Source organism: Pelodiscus sinensis, unplaced genomic scaffold (genome assembly GCF_049634645.1).
Source record: "Pelodiscus sinensis isolate JC-2024 unplaced genomic scaffold, ASM4963464v1 ctg35, whole genome shotgun sequence".
Taxonomy (NCBI): Eukaryota; Metazoa; Chordata; order Testudines; family Trionychidae; genus Pelodiscus; species Pelodiscus sinensis.
This window is the reverse complement of record NW_027465908.1, coordinates 4,593,925-4,616,957: the sequence shown is the minus strand read 5'-3', so window position 1 is coordinate 4,616,957 and position 23,033 is coordinate 4,593,925. Positions and strand designations below refer to the sequence as shown.

Below are 23,033 nucleotides of genomic sequence, written 5' to 3'. Positions count from 1 at the left end.
TTCTTCTCTGCTGCGGGAGGGCGCTGTCTCCAGACCTGGTTTTGCAGCATGGAGCTGAGTTTAATCCCATCAGACCATTAAGCCCTTACTACCCTGAACCAGGAGGAATTCACCTAGCACGTAGCCGTGACCTTCTCTTCACAGACTCTGGCAGGAACCGCTCTGAGGTGGCTCTTTCCTGTCCTTGAATTCCGCTTACTTTTGTTTTAGCATGTGAGTTTGGGTGTGGGAGGAGTGATTTAACTGGTGGCCTTGAAACCTCTTTTCTCTCTCCCCTGCCTTGTTTTAGCCACAACAGTCTGTGATAGCGAGACTCAGTTCCGCTGCCAGGGCTCAGGAACCTGCATCCCGCTGTCCTATAAATGTGACCTCGAGGATGACTGTGGGGATAACAGTGATGAAAGCCACTGCGGTGAGTGTGATCAAGAGCGAGCTATTTGGCTCCGTTGAGTGTCCTTTCCTTTCCCCCTCCTAGGAAGAATAGCACTGTGTTGTCTCCACCAGGCAGGAGGTGAGCCTGCCTAGATGGAGGCAGGGCAACACAGTGTTTCTGCAGAGCACTGACAAGGACCCGTCCTCTGCACTGTCCAGGGCAGCCATTAGGCAGCTAGTACTGTCGTGGAGCAAGGGGGGAATGAGATGCACAGGACACGGGAGCACTTAAGTGCAAAGACAGCCCATGTCCCCTACACACCGGGCACCGTACCTTGAGCGGGCAGGGAAGCTCTGGTATCAGATGTTCCCAGTTCCCTTCCCCTGCCAAGCTCATCTGCCATAAAACAAAATAACGGGGCAGGGATTACAAATTATACTTCCGCAGCTTCCCAGGATTTGGTGTGTTTGGTCTCCAGGGTGAAAACATAGGTGCCCTGAGACACGGAGACAGGGTAGACAGCTCTAGGAGCTAGTACCTCGTAAAGCCATTGGGGTTACAAATGCAATTGCTGTGGCATTAGGTTCCCCATCATCCCCTTCCATCCAGTGGCTTCATACTTGTAAGAAATCCTTGGCCTTCTGCTGCACGTCTCAAGCTCAGTAATAGCAGGGTTAGGACTCAGTCTCCTGCATTAACAATCTAACCAAAAGGAGAGTTTCCATTTATTGTGTGCAGTTTAGAGTGCAGGATGGCACAGTGTTGAGCAGTTCCACCTCTATCCAGTAGAGGGTAGTAGGATAGGTACACACTAGCAAGTTCAGGGCAGTTTCCTAATTTCCCTAATCCCTTCTTTCAGTGCTATTCTGGCTTGATTTTGAAAGGCAGCTGAGCAGCTGCAGCTCCCAGCGTGTTGAATGGAGGGTGCAAGTGCTCTGCACTGTTGAATGTGAGGCTGTCAGCCTCTAAGGCTGATAGTTTCTAAGCGTCAGACTGTTAAATCCATGGGAAGAATGGAAGAGGCGATGTGGTAGCTCTTGATCTTTCAGGGCTAGAGATAATGCACTAAAATTGCTTTCAAGACTAGAAAACGTGTTCTGAGCTGCGTAGGTTGCCAGTTCTGAAATGTCAGCTCTTCCATCTAAGACAGCAGCTTGTGTTCAGTTGCTCCACCTGAACTTTCGGTGCCTTGTTTGTAGAAGCTCACCAATGTAGAAGTGATGAATTCAGCTGCAGGTCGGGGATGTGCATTCGTCTTTCTTGGATGTGTGATGGTGATAACGACTGCAGGGACTGGTCAGATGAAGCGAACTGCACTGGTAAGTACTGGAATGTAATTGAGAATCTTCTGCCGGACTTGCTCCTTGCTAGCTTATCAGCTGCTGTGTTTTTAAAGGGGTTGCATTAGGGTAGCTCTATGTGGAAGAGCATATGCTGCCAGGACGGTGTCGTTTAACCTTTCTGTGTCATGAGACTGACTCTTCCAATGCCCTTTTGTTACTGTATTTTGTGCGAGTGGCTAGTGCTGGGTAGTCCTGTTTGGCAGAGGTGTAGAAGTTAAGATGGAAACACTGCCGTGTCTAAAGGACTGAGCCAGTGCTGACTGATGTCAAGGGAAAGAAACCTGTGGGCTTTGGACTAGACCAGAGCTTCTCAGACTTCATTGCACTGCGACCCACTTCTGACAAAATGATTACCCAACCCCAGCAGTATTCTCTCTAATCTTTTCCATCCTTGAACAGATTTTTTTCCATCTGTGTACAAAATAAATGTTTTTCTGTGCACTGAGGCGTGTGCATGTGTACCACCAGTAGAAACACAAACCTAGCTGTGGGTGCTCTGCTCATCAGCTGGATGGCATTGGAATTGCTCCTGAGCAGCTGCACAAGCTCACAGCTTACAGAGAACACTGGACCCCAGTGCCCTCTAGATTCTAGAGTCTAGAATTAGGGCCAGTGCTAGGGGGAATGAGCAGGGCAGTTGCCCAGGACCTGAGGCCACAGGGGACCCTACAAAGTTAAGGTGCTTCAGCTTTGACTCAGCCCGGGAAGTCTAAGGCCAGGCCTGGTGACCCCATTCAAACGAACTCGCGACCTATTTTGGGGCCATGACCCACAGTTTGAAAACAACTAGACTAGATCCTAATGTAGCAACAACATGAGCTAGTGGATTGAGCATAGAGCCAGAACCAATTTCTAATCCCAGTGCTGACAGTAACTTGCCACGAGACGTGGGCTGAGTGGTTTAACTTCTATACTTCATTTTCCACATCTGTAAAAATGGGATAATAGTCACCCGCCTTGAAAGGGTTTCTAAAGATGAGTAAGTTAATGTGACTTCAAAATAAGCTGCATTTACGTATTTATTCTAGCATGAATGAAGAATGCAGAGAGAACCTTTGCTCTGAATCATCTTTCTTCTTAGCTTAAGTATCTACTCTACCCTTACAATATTCTCCTGTATTTAAAACATTCCCCAGGTTCTTTGGCAGACAGGAAACGTTGATCAGTCTCCCTTTTTCATCTCCTTCATATTTATTGGCAAATTATGTTTTATTGTATGTAAATGAAACACTGTCTAAAATTCAAATCGGGATAGCAGCCCAATGCTTATGAGTGACCCTACAGTAATAAAAACAATTTCAGGGGAACAAATTTTTGGTTTAACTTTCTGTGGGTTTATAAATAGTGAGGGGGTCACATGATCTTTGAAATTATTAAAACTAAAAACCTCTCACCAGCAAATGCCCCACAAACATGTTGCTAGATGTCCTGTTATTCACAGGTGCTGAACAAGCCTGTCAGCTGTGGGTGACCCAGCATGTACAAATCAGGCCAGAAAAATAGCAAGATCATATTCCTGAGCGAATAAGCTAATTTACAGTCTTGATTTAGCAGCTTAATTGCTGCATTTCTGAAAGTGCTGACTGGTTTTTGATGTGCGCAGTGATTCATTTTTGGTTTTATTTGTAACTTTGCACCGATGGCATGAAATCACCATTGAGCTCATTCATCTGTAGTGCTGTTTACATCTGACAGTGCTTCAAAACCTGCTTTAAAAATTTATTACCACCTGGTCTGCTATAAAAACAGGCTTGCCCTGCCCTTGAGGAGCTGTAAAGTTAGGAGGCATATTTGTAACCATTGTAACCAAAGGTGCTCAGTGGTTACAACAGAATAGACCGAAAATAGTCTGAGTGTGCACTGACCGAATTTTACAGCTTGGACTTTGCTCATTGTGTCACAATAAAACACACTGCAGAAAAGAAGGTGGGTTTTTTTGTTTGTTTTTTGCAATTTCTGAACTATTTATTTAAGAGAAGGGGCACTCTGCTCCAATAGTTCCTGTCTTCAGCGTGGCTTTGCCTCTTTACCTACCCTTCCAGTGTGGCTTGGTGAGCTATAAACTGGATTCAATTTATCCAAAGTCATGAACAAAGAGCCTGATTCCCCTTTCACTGACAACTGATTTACACCAGTGAAACTCAGCTGGAGAAAATGGAGTCACTCTGGACTGACATTGTACACAGTGTCAGTCATCAGGCCTTGAGTTACTGGACCCGTTTCTTCAGTGATGGCAGCAGAGTTTACATTAATGGAAAACAGATGTAAGTGAGAAGAGTCCTAAGGACATTCTAAAATTCAGTCCTCGCTTTCCCTACATTATATCTGCTCTGATATTTTCAGTTAAACAGTCTTCAGTATCTACACGGTGAAGAAACTTCTGATTGTAGAAGGTTATTTAATTTAGTAGAAAAAGCATAACCCACATTTGGAGGTCGGAAGTTGAAGACTAGAAACAAAGTGAAATTTTGTAGGGAGGCTAAGGCTATGTCTAGACGACTCTGAAGTTTCAAAAGAGGATATGCAAAAAATGAGGTTTATGTGGCAGACCTTTCGAAAGTGAAAGTTGTCGGGATGCAGTTTTTCTGGCAACCCCTCCCTTTTTCGTAAAGCCATGTAAACCTCATTTTTGAGGAAGAGCGGCTTTTCCAAAAAGGGAGGAGTTGCCAAAAACCCCGCATCCCACAGAATTTGCATATCCTCTTTCGAAACTTCAGCATAGTCTAGATGAGCCCTAAGTAACTTCTCTGGAGATGTGGTGGATTCTCCATCATTTGAAATATTTAAATCAGGACTTGCTATCTTTCTAATAGATACACCCTAACCCAAATAGAAGCTGTGGGTTAGATGCAGAACTTACTGGATGAGAGCCTCTAGCAGTGGTCCCTCAAATGCTTTCCACCCATGTGCAGAATAAATGTTGTTATGTGCACCAAGGCATGTGCAATGTGCACCACTAATATAAACACATGATGCTGGCTCTGGGCACTCTGCTAATCATCTGGGCAGCATTTTAATCTCTCCTGGATGGCTGGTTGGGTGGTCTCAGCCTGGTTATGCAGGAGGTCATCTTAAATAATCAGAATTGTCTCTTCTTGCCTTAAAGTTATGCAGTGTAAATTCCTCAATGTTTAAATATGGTTTTCCAAACATATATATTTTAAACCATAAATATCCTGATTCTGGACCATGTTCTGGAGAATTTATTTCAGCAAACTCCCTTTTATATCAATGGGAGTTATGCATTAGCCATAAACACAGAATAGGGATGTATGCAATTATTAAATCCATACAAAATTCCATTTGCTTCAGGTCTGTATGGTTCAAACTGTTCAGCATGGGAAATCCAGTAGTTGGTATTCCAACTGGGTGGGTGTGAAGGGAGATATATTGCTATTGCTGATCTCTCATGACTTTCTGAGCAAGAATTATTAGAGGAAGAAGTGAACCTATTTCACAAAGAATTTTTTTTATCTTACAATAGAAATTATCTATAATAACCACTATTATTTGAGAAACATGTGGTCTGACTCTGCTGGCAGCATTTATTGCTCTTATCTAAAATAATCCATTTCACAATACCTAATAGAATATTAATAGAAATGTAGCCGTGTTAGTCTGGTGTAGCTGAAGCAAAATACAGGACTATGTAGCACTTTAAAGACTAACAAGATGGTTTATTAGATGATGAGCTTTCGTGGGCCAGACCCACTTTTTGATCTGAGGAAGTGGGTCTGGCCCACGAAAGCTCATCATCTAATAAACCATCTTGTTAGTCTTTAAAGTGCTACATAGTCCTGTATTTTGCTGATAGAATATTAGTGCCAGATGACGTTGTATTTTAATATACCTGGAAGGGCATGTCACTAGCCAGGCTAAAATGTAGTAGCATGGAATTTAATTAAGTCATATGTTGCTGTTCCAGATAATGAAGAGTATTCTCTCATGTTAACCTAGTTTTTTATTTGAAGTGATACAGCACATAAATTAGGCTCCAAAACTACTTAATTTTTTTTTGTAAAATTTGAGGCTGAGATTTTCAGAGTGGACTCTTAAGAGAAGTGGGGGCCCAAATTCCATTGAAATCCACTGGGAATTGGGTGTCTAAGTCTCTTCGGAAGCTTTGAAAATCCCACCTAAGTCCCACCTTTGTGGGCCAGGACTCTCTTATCTGGCAACGTTTGGACCACCGATGTTGCTGGACTGGAAAGCCCCAGTGGCAGAGGTTGTCGGCGGCTCGGAGCAGAGCTGGCCAGTGGGGACAGCAGAGCCCATGGGGCACCAGAACCTGCAGCTGGTAGGGCAGGGAAGCCGGTGGGTTGTTTGGAGCCAGCAGCGCTGCCAGAGCTCGCAGGGCAGCAGAGCCCACAGCCGGTGGTCTTTGAAGTTCCAGCAGGGCTGCTGCAGCTCACAGTTCCAGGAGGCTTCAGAGAAGAGGCCAAGTGGCTGAGAAGAGGAGCCCAGCTGGGAGGCTGGTGCCCCTCATCCCAGACCTCCCCTGGTCTGGCAAATTCCCTTGTCTGGCACTGGTCAGGTCCCAAGGGCGCAGGACCAGAGAGGTCCAACCTGGAGTTAAGAATATCTCTGAGAACCTAAAATACAAGCATGCTCCCTTTTTGACACACAGTGCCAGGTCTGACACTTGTGTGCAGATCCTCCATGCCAGCAGATGGTAACAGTGCTCAAAACCCTTTGGATGGTACCATCCCCTATGTAGATGGGGGGTTGCCAGCTCACCAAGTTTTGTCCATTGCTGTCCCAGCAAGAGTCAGATGTCATTTCGTTTGTCAGCTGACCCAAAGGCCTGACAAGATAAGAAAGGGCTGACTCCAGAGGTTTCAGAGAGCTTTGGAAACAGTCGTTAACCTCCACAGTCAATCTTAGGTGTTACAATAGGTTGGTAAGTACTGCCCCATTCTACAGAAGAGAAACTGAGGCACAAGTTGACTGGCTCAGTCAGTAGCCCACCCAAATAGAGTCTGACGTCCATTACAGGACACTAAATCAACACGGAGCGTGCCGAGTACAATGGAGTTCCTGGCCCATGATTCTAGCTCGTAGGTGCTACCACAAAACATTATTTATTATATTAGGAGTAGTAGTAGTAGTAGTATGTATGTGAACATATATTTAAATGTGTCACACAAAAACAACAAAAGAAAAGAAGGGTGGTTTATTTATCAGTTCATTGCCTCTTGAAAGCTCTCTGAATCTGCCAGTGCTTTCCTTTTTCTATTTGTTTTCAGCAGTTTACCATACGTGTGAAGCCTCCAGTTTCCAGTGCCACAATGGGCATTGCATTCCCCAGAGGTGGGCATGTGATGGCGATGCTGACTGCCAAGATGGCTCTGATGAGGATCCTGTCAAGTGTGGTAAGAGCCCTTGCCGTGTCTGAGAGGTGAGTGGGAGGGAAATGGGCCAGTGATTCCAAACTAAGATCCATTGTTTTGCGGAATGGAAACCAACTCTGTCCCTCTTAAACAGATGCAACGGAACAGCAGCAAATTTGCGGAGCCCTAAACACATACCCTTCTGGCCATCGTTATTATTTAGTATGTTGTGGCACCTGTTCCAGGCCAGGGCCCCTTGGCGTGTGTAGTCCCTGCCCCAAAGAACCTCCTTGCTAACCAGACAATAGGGTCAAAGGGTGCAGCTGATCCTGGGGGTTCTCTGAGGTTGTCGAATCCTTTGGGATTGTGCCATTCTGCACTAACAAGCAGGACAAAACCCTCCTTGCGTTCCGTACTTAAGACTGCTTTTTAAAACACATTTTAGAAAAAAAGTGCAATGGGTTCCAGTGTCCAAATGGAACCTGCATCCCGAATAGCAAGCACTGTGACGGATTGCACGACTGCTCCGATGGCTCTGATGAACAGCACTGCGGTGAGTATGAACCAGGTCTTGGGATTTGCAGCCCCAGAGGGACCAGTTAAATAGAAGACCTTGTCTGGAGCGGAAATGAACTCCTCATGCTTCAAAAGAAAGCAGAGGCTCCTTGCACAATGTACATATGTTGCTCTATTGGCAGGGTGGTGGGCAATTCCTTCTTGATACCTACTGCAAACAACTTTCTCCCTTACACAGGGCACGAGCCTGGATATCTACGTAGCTTTATTATTGCTCATCAAAATGATCTAGTCCTTGGTAAGATCTAGCCACTATACATGACTCTCTGTGAGTCAGAGAGGGTGGTTAAGCACACATAGCAGTCTTGTTATTATTTGTATTTCCCTAGAACATAGGAGCTTAGTCATGGAGCAGGATCGCATTGCACTGGGCACTGTAGAAATGTTTCTTATCGCTGTGTGCTGAATTTCTGGTCATTTCCTTTTGATTCCTACAGAACCCCTGTGCACACGTTACATGGACTTTGTATGTAAGAACCGCCAGCAGTGTTTGTTCCACTCCATGGTGTGTGACGGCATTGTCCAGTGTCGGGATGGCTCAGATGAAGATGCTAACTATGCTGGATGCTGTAAGTGTGACAGAAATACAAAGCACCTAGCAGCTGCCTAAAACCAGGCACTTTTCATCAGGAGATGGCAAAACACTTTCCAAAGGAGTTCAGTACCACTGTCTGCATGGTGGGAACAGCAGCATTGGGCAGTGAAATAACTTGCTTCCCCTCACCCAGCAGCAGAGCTGGGACTAGACCCCTGATCCGCATAGCCCCAGTCCAGTGCGCCATCCACTAAGCAGCACTGCTCTGAAAAGATGCCAGAAGGGAATAAATCAAAAGTTTTAGGGAAAGCACAGCTGGGTTTAGATCTGGGCTACTTAGCTTTGGAAGCCTCAAGGGCCACAGTGATACTCACAGCACATGTCGAGGGCTGCAACTTAAGTGTGGTTGCATATACATGCAAATATATGCAAATAGCTTCTTTCACACTGATGGGCATGAATACAAAGATTAAGGCAAGACTACACAACACACAGGCCCCATTTAAGTCAGATCTGCTGATATGAATAAAATGCAACAGTTACCCTATTTCCACCCATATGTCAGCACTTTTAATGAGCAATGTCAGTCCAGGAATTTAACTGCTAAAATGCATATCAACAGAAGACCATTATATTGACTTGTGTTGTGGAGCATGTTCCCCATGGAGGCCATGTTCAAAGGATCCCATCTCTGGGCCGCATGTTGAGCTCCACGTAAACTCAAATTGCACCGTGGGCTGCAAACAAATGGGCTGCGGGCCACATGTGGGCCATGGGCCGCATGTTGAGTAGCCCTGGTTTAGAGTCTCATTTCTGGACAGTGTCCGTGACAAGCCAAGCCACATGTATGTTTCTTTAAATCAAACCTCATTTTGGATATTGGTGAGCTAAGTCCTACTTTGTTGACATTAAAAAACCAGGGTTCTGTTGGTTGATGTTTCAGGAAGGTTGTCGCCAAAGCACAAGCCATTGCATTTTATCCCTGGGAGACTTATAGACCAAATTTAACAGGACCTGCATGTTTGACAAAGCAGGGCTTTTGGCCCATAGGACTCTCCACTGGCTTTTATGGCGAGTGGCTGCTTTGGGGCCAGTAGGCACATACATCCCCTTCCGCAGCCCAGTCCAGCTGATTCAGTGAAATGCCACCCAAGGCAGCTGGAGGAGTGTACATCTGTGTGTGATCTGAGATGTACACTCCTCCAGATCCGGAAGGTCAACTTAAGGTACGCTACGTCAGCTATATAAATAAGGTAGATGGAGTTGACGTACCTTAAACTGAGGTTTTTGCCATCTTCACAGTGGAAGGTCGACAGGAGCAAAGGAGTACTGGTGCTGAACAGAGGCACCCTCAGCATTTGATTTAGTAGGTCTTAACTAGACCTACTAAATCAAACGCCAGGAGATCGATCTCTGGCATATAAGTATAGACATGGCTCCAGACTGGATCAGTGCATCATCTTGTACTGTATCCTTTCTCTTCCAGTGTCCTGTGCCAGAGGTTTCAGAGGAAGGTGCAAGGGCTGTTGGTTATGGGCTTTTCTGCCTGCAGAGGATGTTTCCTCCAAACTCTAGCACTCAGAATTTGTTCTCTGTCTTGCTACTATATAAGGAATGTGCTTCAGCTTTTTGGAAGAGTGTGGTGAGTGCTTCCCGTGCACCAGCTCCATGCCACCAGCCTGGCCAGAAAGCTGATCCATCTCCTCCAGATTGCTAGCAGCATTGTCTGTGTGAAGTAGTGCCAGTCCTTGCAGGCCAGATGCAGAAGGAGCCAGGAAATTGGCTGCATCTGTGCATGCTGCAATGTGGTGGTGCCCTGCCCACCTGTCCCTGCAGTTTAGCTATACTCTGAGTCTTTGTACTAAAGTTCTCAGAAAGAACAACTGGACTCAGCTTTTTATTTTTAGAAACTGCGCTTTGTCCCTCTTAGCCCAAGACCTAGAATTTCACCGGACCTGTGACCAGTTCAACTTCCAGTGCCAGAATGGCGTATGCATCAGTTTGGTGTGGAAATGTGATGGGATGGATGACTGTGGGGATTACTCGGATGAAGCAAACTGTGGTGAGTAGAGAAGTTCATTTACCCTTCCAATCCCACGTCTGTTGAGGTTTTGAGTTTCACAGCATTGCCTTGCCCTAGGGTGCTGAGTGGTTCCTACGGGGAGGGCTGCCATCACGTGATAGTAAGAGGGGTTGCTAGCATTTCCTGTTTGTAGATTTCAGAGTGTTTTAACAAAGGAGAGCAGTATCGTTATTATTATTTTGCCATTAGGGAAACTGAGTCACAAAACAGTAATGTAGCTTGCTCACAGGCCAGTGGCAGAACTGCAAACAGAATTCAGATCTTGTGAATGCCAGTCCTGTGTCTGTCCACTAGAGACCATGCTGCCTCCTATGACCACACTGAGTTCTTGACAGTGTGATCGTGTAGGTCCTTCTCTAGTCTTTGGTTGACTTGAAGCCATATGTGAGTGTGTTTGCTGCACAGATTCCCAGTCCAATGTAGACACAGGTCTTATATTGGAGAGCAGGGTTAGTAATTATTACCTGGAACTCATAGGAAAACATGTCCAGCTAAGCAATACAACCTCATGTTCGTTCGGACTGTGTTAGTCATGTTCTCTGCTCCAGCGGTTTTCAAACTTTTTTTCTCATGACCCAGTTGAAGACAATTGTTGATGCCCATGACCCAACGTAATTTGACTAGAGTGTGGGCTCTGAGGTGGGGCTGAGGGTGAGCTTTGGAGTGAAGGAGGGAGTGCTGGCTTTGGGGGAGGTCAGGCTGGGGCAGAAGGGACTTACATCAAGCAGCTCCCAGTCAGAGGTGGTGCTAAGGCAGCTTCCTGCCTCTCCTGGCCCTACAGACCATGCTGCACCCCAGAAGCAGCCAGCAACAGGTTCCCAGACATGGGAGCGCGGAGCTAGTGCTCAGGGCCGGGGCAGAGGATGGAACCTTGTACACTCTCCACACTCTACCTAGGAGCCAGGCCTGTTGCCAGCCACTTTTGGGGCACAGCACCATCTGAAGTGCCAGAACAAGCAGGCAGCCTGATTTAGCACCCCCACTGGTCACCCTGCAGCAATGAGATCCATGCCTGACATTCCATGGCCCAGTACTGAGTCATGGCCCGTAGTTTGCAAACCACTGCTCTACTCCATTACCCTCTGCTTCCTCATTTGCCTTATCATGCAATGTCTGATTTTCACTGGTGAACTCTGGGGAGCAGAGGCTGCTTCTATTCTCTGTCCTTAAAGCACCTAGTGCGCTTTGGGTGCAGTGTAAATACCAATGACAAAACCATAGTGGAGTGGTGCTTGCTCCTTAGGAAAACAGCCTGACTGCACGACTTAGATGAGCTATCGGGCATCATTAGTCAGGGTTCAGCTGTAGCCAGGACCGAGCCTGTTTCCTGGAGGAGTCATGGGAATATCCTATCGTTGTTAGAAAACCCAACGGAAGCCCCGAACTGCTCTCGCTACTACCAGTTCCAGTGTCAGAATGGCCACTGCATCCCTAAGCGGTGGAAATGTGATGAGGAAAACGATTGCGGTGATTGGTCTGATGAGAAGGACTGTGAAGGTAAGAGCAAGTGTAGCTGCTGCCTCCGTTATCTGTTGCTTAGCTTCTCAAGCCAGAAAGGACTTTTGTGTGATCATCTAGTGTGATCTATGAACTAGAGAACAACTTTTCAAAAAGCTTCCCCTCTTGATTAAAAATAGCCGGGGATGGATAATCCATCAGTTACAGATAAATGGTTCCAAAGGCTAACAACACTCCCTGTGAAATACTTACACCATATTTCTGGTGTGAATGTGTCTAGTTTCACCTTCCAGACATTGGAGCTTGTCATACCTTGATCTGTTAGACTGAAGAGTCCACTATCAAATTTTTGTTCCTCGTGTAGGTTCTTACAGACTGCGATCAAGTCACTCTTTTACTCGCGCTTCGTTAAACTAAATAGATTGAGCTCCTTGAATCTGCCTCCATAGAGGGCATGTTTTCCAATCCTTTAATCATTCTCATGGCTCTTCTCTGAACCTTCTCCAATTTATCAACCTTCTTCTTCAATTGTGGGCACCAGAACTGGACACAGTATTCTAGCAGTGGTTGCAGCAGGGACAAATGCTGATGTAAAACAGCCTCTACTCCTACTTGAGATTCCCTTGTTTATACATCCAAGGATCACCTTAGCCTTCATGGCCACAGATTCATAACCAGAGTTCATGTTCATCTGATAATTCACCATGACCCCAAGCCTTTTTCAGTCACTGCTTATCAGAATAGAGCTCCCCACCCCGCTCCAGTTTGTAAGTATGGCCTACGGGCTTTACTCCTCGGTGTATGATTGTACATTTAGTTGTATTGAGACATACACTGTTTGCTTGTGTTCATCTTACCAAGCAGTCTAGATTGCTTTGAAATAGTGACTCATCATCTTCCTTCCTTACCACTCCCTGAATCTGTATCACAGTATCTTTGCTCTCTGCTGAGTCTTTGGTATAGTTTCGTTAATTCAGAAGCAGTAAGTTCAATTTTTACATTGATCATAGCTCAAAACAAAAGCACCCTAAATAATTTTGGCACAGTATGTATACTTGATCTGCATACACCTATGTCATATGATCTGCTTAGAAACCAGGTCTAATTCAACTGATGCAGTCCCCCAGTGTGGATGTACTGACACCAATTTAAGTGTGTTCACATTAGGATGCTGCAAAAGTTAATGGAATTGGTTTCTTAACAGATTAAATGAAAAAGGGCATGCACATGTAGACCAAGTTGTTTGGATTGCGTACTACACTGTAAGGCTATGTCTGCGCAGCATGGTTATTTGGAATAACTAACGTTATTCCGAAATAACATAGACCGCATCTACACAGCAAGCAGTTATTTCGACATAATGTCAAAATAATGTCGAGCTGGAAAACTTCTTACTCCAACTCCAGTAAGCTTCATTTTACGAGGGGTAAGGGTAGTCGGAGGAAGAGTGATCTCTCTTGGACTTCCTGCTGTGTAGACAGTGCCAAAAGGCAAAATAAGCTATTTCGACTTCAATTACGCAATTGACATAGCTCCAATTGCATAGCTTATTTCAGCTTTAGCCCTGTGAGCAGACATACCCTAAGCTGGTGCTCTCTGTGTCTATTACTGCCTCTTCCCTCGGGTACAAGATTGGTTAAAAAGAAAACTCAGGTAACATCAATTCAATTCTCCTTCTCTATGTGGGCTGCAATCCCTAGAGCCTTTCCCTTTTCCTAGTTCTCCAGGTCGAAGGATGACACCCGTCCCTTAAATCTCATATCGGTCATGTGACAGATAGGTGAGCCCGTCACCCTTTCCTGAAAGATTTATCTGGTCACACAGGGCATCTGGGCTTTCCAGATTAAGGTCCCAAGGCTGCCATCAGCTCTGTTTGGACAGAGTTGGGTTCCTATTCTTTCACTCAGCTTCGTTTTATCTTTCGGTTTGGCTCTGGGAGCCAGCTTTGTGCTGCTAGAATAAAAATAATGCATTCCCCACCCTCCCCCATTTTCCAGCTGACACCCTGGGATTTTGTCTTTCAGTCTCCTGGGAACAGAAAAAGCTTTTAGCACATAATCAGACATTGGAACATGTCCAGTCAGATCCTCTCTTACGGGTTTATTTTTAGGGTCACCGATCCTCCCCTTTACTACATCAGCCCCAGCAACATGTCTGCCTAACCATTTCCGGTGTAACAGCGGCACCTGCATTATGAACAGCTGGGTTTGCGATGGATACCAAGACTGCACAGATGGTTCAGACGAGGACGCCTGTCCTACTTTATGTAAGAGTGTCTCTTCCCCTGTCCCTGGGTACTTCCTGCACGCGTGTTCCTGAGAAATAAGCCTCAAATGTAAATGTTAGAAGACTTCCAAGTATTGGGCCAAACTGGGTTAAAAGACATCATGCCATTCCCTCACGTGAAGTTGCATCCACTTGTACCAGGGGAGAATTTGGCCCACGCACCCTGAGTTCTGAGAATTAGTGGGAGGATTTGCCAGGCAGCAGTGGCTGTTTAGAAAATACATCTCTGTCCCAGCTCAAACTAGCTTGGTACATGCTTCCAACCATAACACCCTCTGATTGTACACAGGAAGAGACACCTGAGACTAGGGATGGAAAATCCTGTTCAATTGGCTGTTTCAATATTATGTTGAACCAATTAGCTGATCAAAGGGAGCGCAGGTGAGGAGCCGCTCCCGTCCAGCCTGCGGAGGCCAGGCTGGAGACGCTTCCCTGCCACAGGCACCCCACGGACAGAGGCTGCTCCGCTGGAGTGGCCCCTGCCTGCAGGGCATCCAGAGCAGCCCCGGCCTATGGGGTGGCCCCACCATGGGGCTGGAGCAGGCCCCTGCCCTTGGCAGGCAGGGAGCTGCTCTAGCCCCCACAAGTTAATGGTTAACTGGAACCAGTAAGCTTCATCCGTTATGGGTGATGCTTTTACTGGTTAACTGGTTAACTTTTCATATTCCTCTCTGAGACTTTTGAGTAGTCAGGGCGGAGCATGCAGCAGGAGGTTGCTTTGCAGACTTCAAAGTCTGTACACCTGAGCATATGCCAGCATCCCTATTTGTAGGTTGCCTTTACAGTAGCAGGGGCGGTGTTTTTGCACGGCAGCCCCTGAAGCAGTGAGTCCCCAGGGGTTTAGATAAAGGAGGCTACAGTGTATTTAATGCCTTTGTACAGGAAGAGGCTGCCATCTAGCGGAGTGGGGAGATGTAAACCTATTCTGAACTAGCTGAAGCAGTAAAGAACTCAGTATATCAACCACTATGATTGCTGCGGGGCCGGGGGGAGGGAGGAGTTGGGTGGGACAGGTTGTCATTCTTCTATTGCTTGTGTAGTTTGCTGATTATTTTCTTCTTCATCCTCTTGATTCCAGTAGTCAATGTAACTGCGACATCCACCACCTCCCTGGGCCGGTGCAGCAGGTTTGAGTTTGAATGTCAGCAGCTGAAGAAGTGCGTCCCGAACTGGAAGCGATGTGACGGCGTGAGAGATTGCCAGGATGGCACGGATGAAATAAACTGTCGTAAGTGCTTGTTTCCCACAAGCTGAGTGGTGCTTTGGCTCTCTCTGAGCATAGCTCTCTTTAAGGACACAGTGCTAGTGGAAGCCATGCTAGTGCTAGGAAATGAGACACTGTCGAGCAATTGGTGCAGTAGCAATGTTAAAACAGAAGTATATTTATTAGCAGTATTATGGTAGTGTCTAGGTTAGGGCTTCATGGTACTAGATGCTGTATAGACTAAGTGAGAGATGATTAAGAACTGGAATAAATTGCCTAGAGAGGTTGTGGAATCTCCATCATTGGAGATATATAAGAGCATGTCAGGCAAACACTTGTCAGAGATGAGCTGGATGGTTTTGGTCCTGCCTTGAGGGCAGGGGACTAGACTTGATGGTCTCTCGAGGTCCCTTCCAATTCTCTGATTCTCTAATATAAAATTCTATATGGAGTTAGAGTTGTAGGAGACCTCAGGTTGTCATCGAGTCCAACCCCCTCCTAAAAACAGGATCAATCTCAACTAAATCATCCCGGCCAGGGCTTTGTCAAGTGTGACTTAAAAACCTCTAGGGACTGAGATTCTACCATCTCCCTAGGGAACCCATCCCAGGGCTTCTGTTTTTTCCTAATATCCAACCTAGACCTCCTCCACTGCAACTTGAGACCATTGCACCTCGTTCTGCCATCCATCACCACTGAGAACAGCCTCTCTCCATCCTCTTTGGAAGAAGGCTGCAATCAAATCTGCCCTCACTCATCTCTTCTATAGTCCAAATAAGCCCAAATCCCCCAGCCTTTCCTCATAAGCTGCCTCGAATAGTTTAAATAGAGAGGTGGGGTAAAATATTTTAAATAACAATAAATAAATGAATAAAATAAAATAAGTCACGTGCTCCAGACCCCTAATCATTTTTGTTGCCTTCCACTGGACTCTCTCCAATGCATCCACATCCTTTCAACAACAGGGGCTCAGAATTGGACACAATGCTCCAGATGTGGCATCATCAGTGCTGAAGAAAGAGGAATAATCACTTCTCTAGATCTGCTGGCAATGCTCCTCCTAATGCAGCCCAATATGCCATTAGCTTTCTTGGCTGCAAGGGCACACTGTTGACTCATATGTCAGTTCTCATCCACTGTAACCCCCAGGTCCTTTTCTGCAGAACTGCTGCTTAGCCAGTCAGTCCCCAGCCTGTAACAATGCTTGGGATTCTTCCATCCCAAGTGCAGGATTCTGCACCTGTCCTTGTTGAACCTCATCAGATTTCTGTTGACCCAATCTTCCAATTTGTCTAGGTCACTCTGGACCCTATCCCAGCCCTCTAACATATCTACCTCTCCCCCTAGCTCAGTGTTATCCACAAACTTGCTGAGGGTGCAATCCATCCCCTCACCCAGGCCATTAATAAAGATGTTGAACAGAACCAGCCCTAGAACTGATCATTGGGGCACTCTGCTTGAAACTGACCTCCAACCAGACATCGAGCTGTTGATCACTACCCATTGAGCCCAGCAATCTAGCCACCTTACAGTCCATTTAACCAATCCATACTTCCTTAACTTCCTGGCAGGAATTTTGTGGAAGACCATACCAAAAGCTTTGCTAAAGCCAAGTTATATCACATAGGGTATGTCTACACTACCCTCCTAGTTCGAACTAGGAGGGTAATGTAGGCATACCGCACTTGCAAATGAAGCCCGGGATTTGAATTTCCCGGGCTTCATTTGCATAAGCGGGGAGCCGCCATTTTTAAAACCCCGCTGGTTCGAACCCCGTGCAGCGTGGCTACACGGGGCACGAACTAGGTAGTTCGAACTAGGCTTCCTAGTTCGAACTACCGTTACTCCTCGTGAAGATCTTCAGAGTGCAAAATGAAACCTTAGCGCACCCTGGTTACCGGCATTGTTAGTGGGTGATATGCTGTCATGCATTCATCCCAAAAGATCTCAGCAGGGTGTTCTAATATGGAAGGAACAGCAATTACATATTCTATACTGGGGTCACTTTGCCCAGGAACAAGATGCAGTCACCTCTGCGTTTCAATATGGCGGTGGCTTGGCAGTGCTTGACAACGCTATGGAACATGTTCAGGACAGGAAACTTGTGTATGAGCACTCCTGCTTTGAATCATGCAATGCTTTTCCATCTCCCAGCTACTCACAGCACATTGTCTTGCCCTAATGGTTATAAATGTGAAGATGGGGAGGCCTGTATCAAGACGACAGAACGGTGTGATGGATTTCTGGACTGTTCAGATAGTAGCGATGAGAGAAACTGCACTGGTAAGTAAATACACTCTTCACAGAGGTTCCTACACTTTCCATAGCATGGAACACATTATAATACAGAGATTGTGTCACTGGTGCCTGTCCTGCCTTGATTGACCCTCCTCTGCTCGCAGTCATATGGTCCATCTTCCTTCCTGATCACAATCAGACACCTCCTGCTTCCACACACATAATTTCCTTCAGTGGAGCTACAGCAATTGTAGATACAGGCAAATAACACGTGTCACACGAATACGGGAGGTTCCCTGATTAGCACAGTCAACAAGTGGGTGCTTTTTTGCAATATCCGCCTGCTGTGTCTTGCTCTGAAAATGTATCGCTGGGACCACAGGCGCAGAGCTAAGCTCCCGCACCTACAGCGCCTCACATGCCCTCTTTCCTTACCTCTGGAGCCAGATGCGTTACACTTGGCTTGGGAAAAAAATTGCGCCCCAGTCCATTCTAGGTAGATAATAACAATATTGATCCCTGTCTTTTCCCAGATGTGGGATTCAGCCATTTTCCCAGTGAACAGCTCGGGGTACTGAACATCATTCGGTTGGCAGTTCTTTAATTAAATATTGATTCGCCAGGCCGGGGGCTAAGGAGCCCCTGAGCCCCACAGCTGGGCTAGATTGCTGAAGAGAGGCAAAAAACCATTGTTTTTTCCTGCTAAACTTGCTGCTACAGCTGTAGGGAGATTTCCTTTCTTCCCTGGGGGACTGGCAGGCTCATTGGTTTAATTTTTAGCTGATTAGGAAACTTCAGCAGGAACAGCTCAGAGCTTTCCATTTAGTTTCCTTAATAAACTAGAAATAAAACCAGTGAGCTCAGAAGGGTCTTGGGAGCAGAGCTGGAGTCCACCGCTCAGAGGCCTGGCATCAGAGCAGTGTAACAGAGGGGGAAATGCGACACAGTAAAGAGGAGTAAGGGGGCAGCCGGTAGAGCAGCGGGGTCATATGCAGGAGCAGGGAGTGGAGAGCATAGAACTACCAGAGAGTGTGGGTAGTAATGATAATACCCCTAGGCCTTTCCAGCTGAAGATCTCAGAGTGCTTCATGAACTGCAGGCAGTTAAGCATCATACAGATGGAGAAAAAGAAGCACAGAGAAAGGCTGGGCACTAGCAAGAAATTAGAAACTATGTGTCCTGATTGCAGGTCCCCTAGTGAATGCTGCCCTCCCCAGAGCTGATAGGCAGCAGACTTACCCTGTGATCCTGAGCCTCCCACACATCCTCCCAAGGAAGGAAGATGCAGATGACCTGAAAGAATAATGACCAATTCTGTACACGGCTGGTTAGCACCAGCTCTCTGTGTAGGTGCTCTGTATTATCCAAGCCTCTCACAAGCATCAGTGAATGAATCCTCCCAACATGCCTGGGTGGTAGCAAAGTGCAATTTTCCTCCATTTGCAAATGGGGAAACTGAGGCACAGAGAAAGTAAAAGACTGGCCCAAGATCACAAAGGGAGACTGTGGCAAAGTCAACTATGAAACCCAGATCACCCAAGTCCCATGGCGATGCTCCCCCAAGACCAGCCTTCTTCCCTAGCCTCCTTTTGTGTTGTGCAGAAAAGGTCCATGCCCTGGACAGTTGGTGACCATGGAGATCCATGACCTTGAGGCATCCCACAAATAGTATAGTGACTTCTAAGGTGAAATGAGTGAAAAGGGCCACTCCAGAACCATCATCAATACACTTCTCAAAAATTTCAGACGGTGCTTTGTGCAGGAACATTGGCTGGTTAAGTGTATGCTTTAGTCCACATCTATATGTATTGATTCTGCGATGTAACCCTTTACCCCTCACTCTGTAAAGTACTGCTTTTATTTTCCTCCATAAAATAATGTTTTCTCTTGCTTGCTTAGATGACACAATTGTGTACAAAGTCCAGAATCTTCAGTGGATGGCTGATTTTTCTGGTGATGTCACTGTAACGTGGGCCCGACCTAAAAAAATGTCCTCAGCATCCTGTGTGTATAACATATATTACAGGTAAATTGCACAAATCGTTATTATTTTTTAAATTGGATGAAGTGCGAGAGTAGCACTAGCTCCATAGTGACTCCTCTTCTTTAAAGTGAGGTAGATACAATTCTATGATTTTTTAAATTTAAAGCAGTTTTTTTATTTTGTTATTTAAAATATAAGTTTAAAAAATTGCTTAAAATGATATCTGTTAAGTATTAGTATGTTATAATCTCTTAAAATATTCAAATAAAATTTAAATACAATTTTAAATATGCTCAGTCCATGAGCTCTATCAAAAATATTGAGTTAAAGGCTACTTTTATGTGTAAAGAAGAATCAGGGAGATACTCCTAATTTTCGAGGTCATGCTTAATATTTATAATGCATTAAAGTCAGTCTAAGTAGCATAAGAGACTGTCTCATTTTCAAGAGACGATGTTGAGAGTAAGCACATAAACACCACTTTCACTTACACATATTTGAAACATTTCCCAGGCTAACCTGAAATAATGTTTAATCAACTGTTAACCCCTCAGTTTTATAAATGATGTACTGGTAAATGTGAAACACTTTTTGATACAATAAATGTATGCATTCAAATTATATAAGATTGCTTTGTCTAATAAAAAAATTGTAGATGCTGTTTTGTGTTTAGTTTAATTCCAGTTACCATGTGACTAATAAACTAAAAGTTTTATCATTTACAATTTTCTAAAATACTAATATGTACAATTAATAAGGATATGAAAATGCGAAGCTACACAATTCCTTAAACAAATGTATATAGTTCTAGAGAACCCTTCAAGATAAAAATGTACCAAACCTCGTTAAATGCTCTATTTAGTTGTAAATCAGCATGCTTTAATAGTTATATCAACTAATGAGGGTGCACCGCACTTTAGTAAATAACTCCTGTACAAATGGAAAAGTTGATTAAAATAGATTTAAACTGCGTTTTCCACTTGGTGATTTAAATAACTGATTTACTATGGCAAAATGCATAAAGTGAAGAGTCTGGAAAGCATAGAGACAAATAATTTGTCTCTAATCTCTTTTGGGTAAAGCCATTTCAAGTCCTAGTAACAATAATGGGGACACATTTTTTCAAGCAGAAAAGAGACTTTTAAGTTGACTTTACAAGGTGCTTAAGGGAACACCTCCCTTTAAACCAGGGTGGAGTGAAATCAGTTTAAAGGTAGGCACTCCCATAAATACTCCTGTTTCCCCCCTACCCCTACCACTCAGTCCACTGGGATTCGCAGGCTGGATTGCACAACTGCTCTGGCCCACGATGGCCTGCCAGCCAGGAGTTTAAGACCCCTGGCTTAGTCAGATCTTCTGTATAACACATGCCCATAGATCTTCTCCAAAATAATTAATGTGTAAACTAGATCATACCTGTTTTTTAAAAAGCCAGTTGTGAATTAAAAACTGCTGGTAATATAGAATCCACCATTACCCTTGAATTTGACTAGCTTCAACTTCTTGCCATTTGTGTATAGTCAGTTTCCCCTTTTGCGTGGCACAGAGCTTCAGTGAGAGAAAGAGTGTCAACAAGCTAAGACAGTGTTATTAAAAAAAAATCAGAAAGTGGTCTTTAATTCCTATATTGAAGCTGTCTAACTTTAAGTTTACAGTGTCCCTTTTAACAAAAAAAGCAGGCCTTTAAAGTGTAAAGAGAAGATGGGTGTTCTTTGGCTAAGCTAACGCCGCTGGCTTCAACAATAATTCCTGAATTAAGTGGCTATATTCTCTCACAGGATGGTTGGTGAAAGCATTTGGAAAACTTTAGAAACTCACAGCAACAAAACAAACAGTGTCTTAAAAGTCCTGAAGCCGGATTGCACCTATCAGGTCAAAGTTCAGGTCCAGTGTCTGAGCAAAGTGTACAACACAAATGACTTCATCACTCTTCGTACACCGGAGGGATGTAAGTGGCCTTTGCTTCTTCTGTTTTTAATTCTTGGAACTGTCAGGTAGCACTGCCGGGGAACAGATTCTCAGCTGGGGTAAATTCCCATAACTCCACTGATTTGAGGCTCTTCCTCTAGATAATTTTGTGTATCTAACCATCACAAGCCTCTCCTTGGGAAATTCATCTCCTCTACAGTACCGTGAAAGGGTCTGTGGAAGGAATAGTGAAGTCGCTCCATTTCGTCTGTGATTTTTTTTGGGGTGGGTGGTGGTAAAAGGTACAAAATTAAATTTTGATTCTGACTATATTGGGCAAAATCCTTGAATCAAGCAATTCTTGTTGACTCAAGGGGGTCAGATTGTACCCTCTTGGTAGCATATAAGCCTGTTTATTAGTATGAGGGTATGTCTACACTACAAAGTTAATTCAAACTAATGGATGTTAGTTCGAATTAACTTTGATAGGTGCTACACTAGCGCTCCGCTAGTTCGAACTTAATTCGAACTAGCGGAGCGCTTAGTTCGAACTAGGTAAACCTCATTCTACGAGGACTAAGCTTAGTTCGAACTTACTAGTTCGAATTAAGGGGTGTGTAGCCCCTTAATTCGAACTAGTGGGAGGCTAGCCCTCCCCAGCTTTCCCTGGTGGCCACTCTGGCCAACACCAGGGAAACTCTATTGCCCCCCTCCCGGCCCCGGACCCCTTAAAGGGGCACAGGCTGGCTACGGTGCCCGTGCCAGGTGCAAGCCTGCCAGCACCCAGCTAGCAGACCCTGCACTTGGCACGGCTCGAGCCAGCCACCCGATGCCCTCCAGCCCTCCCCCTCTTCCCGGGACCAGGCTGGCGGCTCCCGGGAGCTTGCCCGGGACCGCAAGAGGCGGGCACCCGCCTGGGCTAGTGCGGACATCTTGGACCTCGTCCACGACCTCTGCACTAGGCACAGGAAAGTGGCCGTCTAGGGCAGGAGAGCTGCCAGCCTGGCCACCCAGGAGCAGGTGTGCAAGAGAATCAAGGTGGTCCACTGAGACTCCCGACCCTGAGCCCTGAGCTTACAATGGCCGTACTGGGTCAGACCAAAGATCCATCTAGCCCAGTAGCCTGTCTGCCGACAGCAGCCAGCCCTAGGGACCCTGGAGGGGATGGACCGAAGACAGTGACCAAGCCATTTGTCTCGTGCCATCCCTCTCCAGCCTTCCACAAACTTTGGGCAGGGACACCACTCCTACCCCCTGGCTAATAGCACTCCATGGACCCAACCTCCATGACTTTATTTCACTTCTCTTTAAACTCTGTTCTAGTTGTAGCCTTCACAGCCTCCTGCAGCAAGGAGTTCCACAGGTTGACTCTTTGCTTTGTGAAGAACAACTTTCTGTTACTAGTTTGAAGCCTGCTACCCATTCCTTTCCTTTGGTGTCCTCTAGTCCTTCTATTATGGGAACTAATGAAGAACTTTTCTTTATGCACCCTCTCCACCCCACTCATGCTTTTATAGACCTCTATCATATCCCCGCTCAGTCTCCTCTTTTCTAAACTGAAAAGTCCCAGTCTCTTTAGCCTCTCTTCATATGGGACCTGTTCCAAACCTCTGATCATTTTAGTTGCCCTCCCCTCTCCCACCCTCTCTCTTCCCCTCTCCCACCTCCTTTTCCCAGTCTCCCCCAGTTTTGTTCAATAAAGAGAGATTCTATTT

General features: G+C 45.5%; 1 protein-coding gene across 2 annotated transcripts in view; it reads left to right on the top strand.

The window, feature by feature from the left end:
* LOC142824489 (sortilin-related receptor-like) overlaps positions 1 to 23,033 on the top strand; it is a 157,717-nt gene that overhangs the window by 99,296 nt on the left and 35,388 nt on the right. Inside the window, exons 24-35 of one of the 2 annotated variants that reach the window (XM_075916502.1) lie at positions 290 to 412; positions 1,573 to 1,692; positions 6,966 to 7,088; positions 7,492 to 7,599; positions 8,060 to 8,191; positions 10,088 to 10,219; positions 11,603 to 11,737; positions 13,809 to 13,964; positions 15,063 to 15,212; positions 17,343 to 17,471; positions 19,326 to 19,452; positions 21,189 to 21,358. In XM_075916502.1, coding sequence (XP_075772617.1) covers positions 290 to 412; positions 1,573 to 1,692; positions 6,966 to 7,088; positions 7,492 to 7,599; positions 8,060 to 8,191; positions 10,088 to 10,219; positions 11,603 to 11,737; positions 13,809 to 13,964; positions 15,063 to 15,212; positions 17,343 to 17,471; positions 19,326 to 19,452; positions 21,189 to 21,358 — 1,605 coding nt within the window. Of the gene's footprint in view, positions 1 to 289; positions 413 to 1,572; positions 1,693 to 6,962; positions 7,089 to 7,491; positions 7,600 to 8,059; positions 8,192 to 10,087; positions 10,220 to 11,602; positions 11,738 to 13,808; positions 13,965 to 15,062; positions 15,213 to 17,342; positions 17,472 to 19,325; positions 19,453 to 21,188; positions 21,359 to 23,033 lie in introns of both variants that reach the window. The other variant, XM_075916503.1, reaches the window with a different exon arrangement.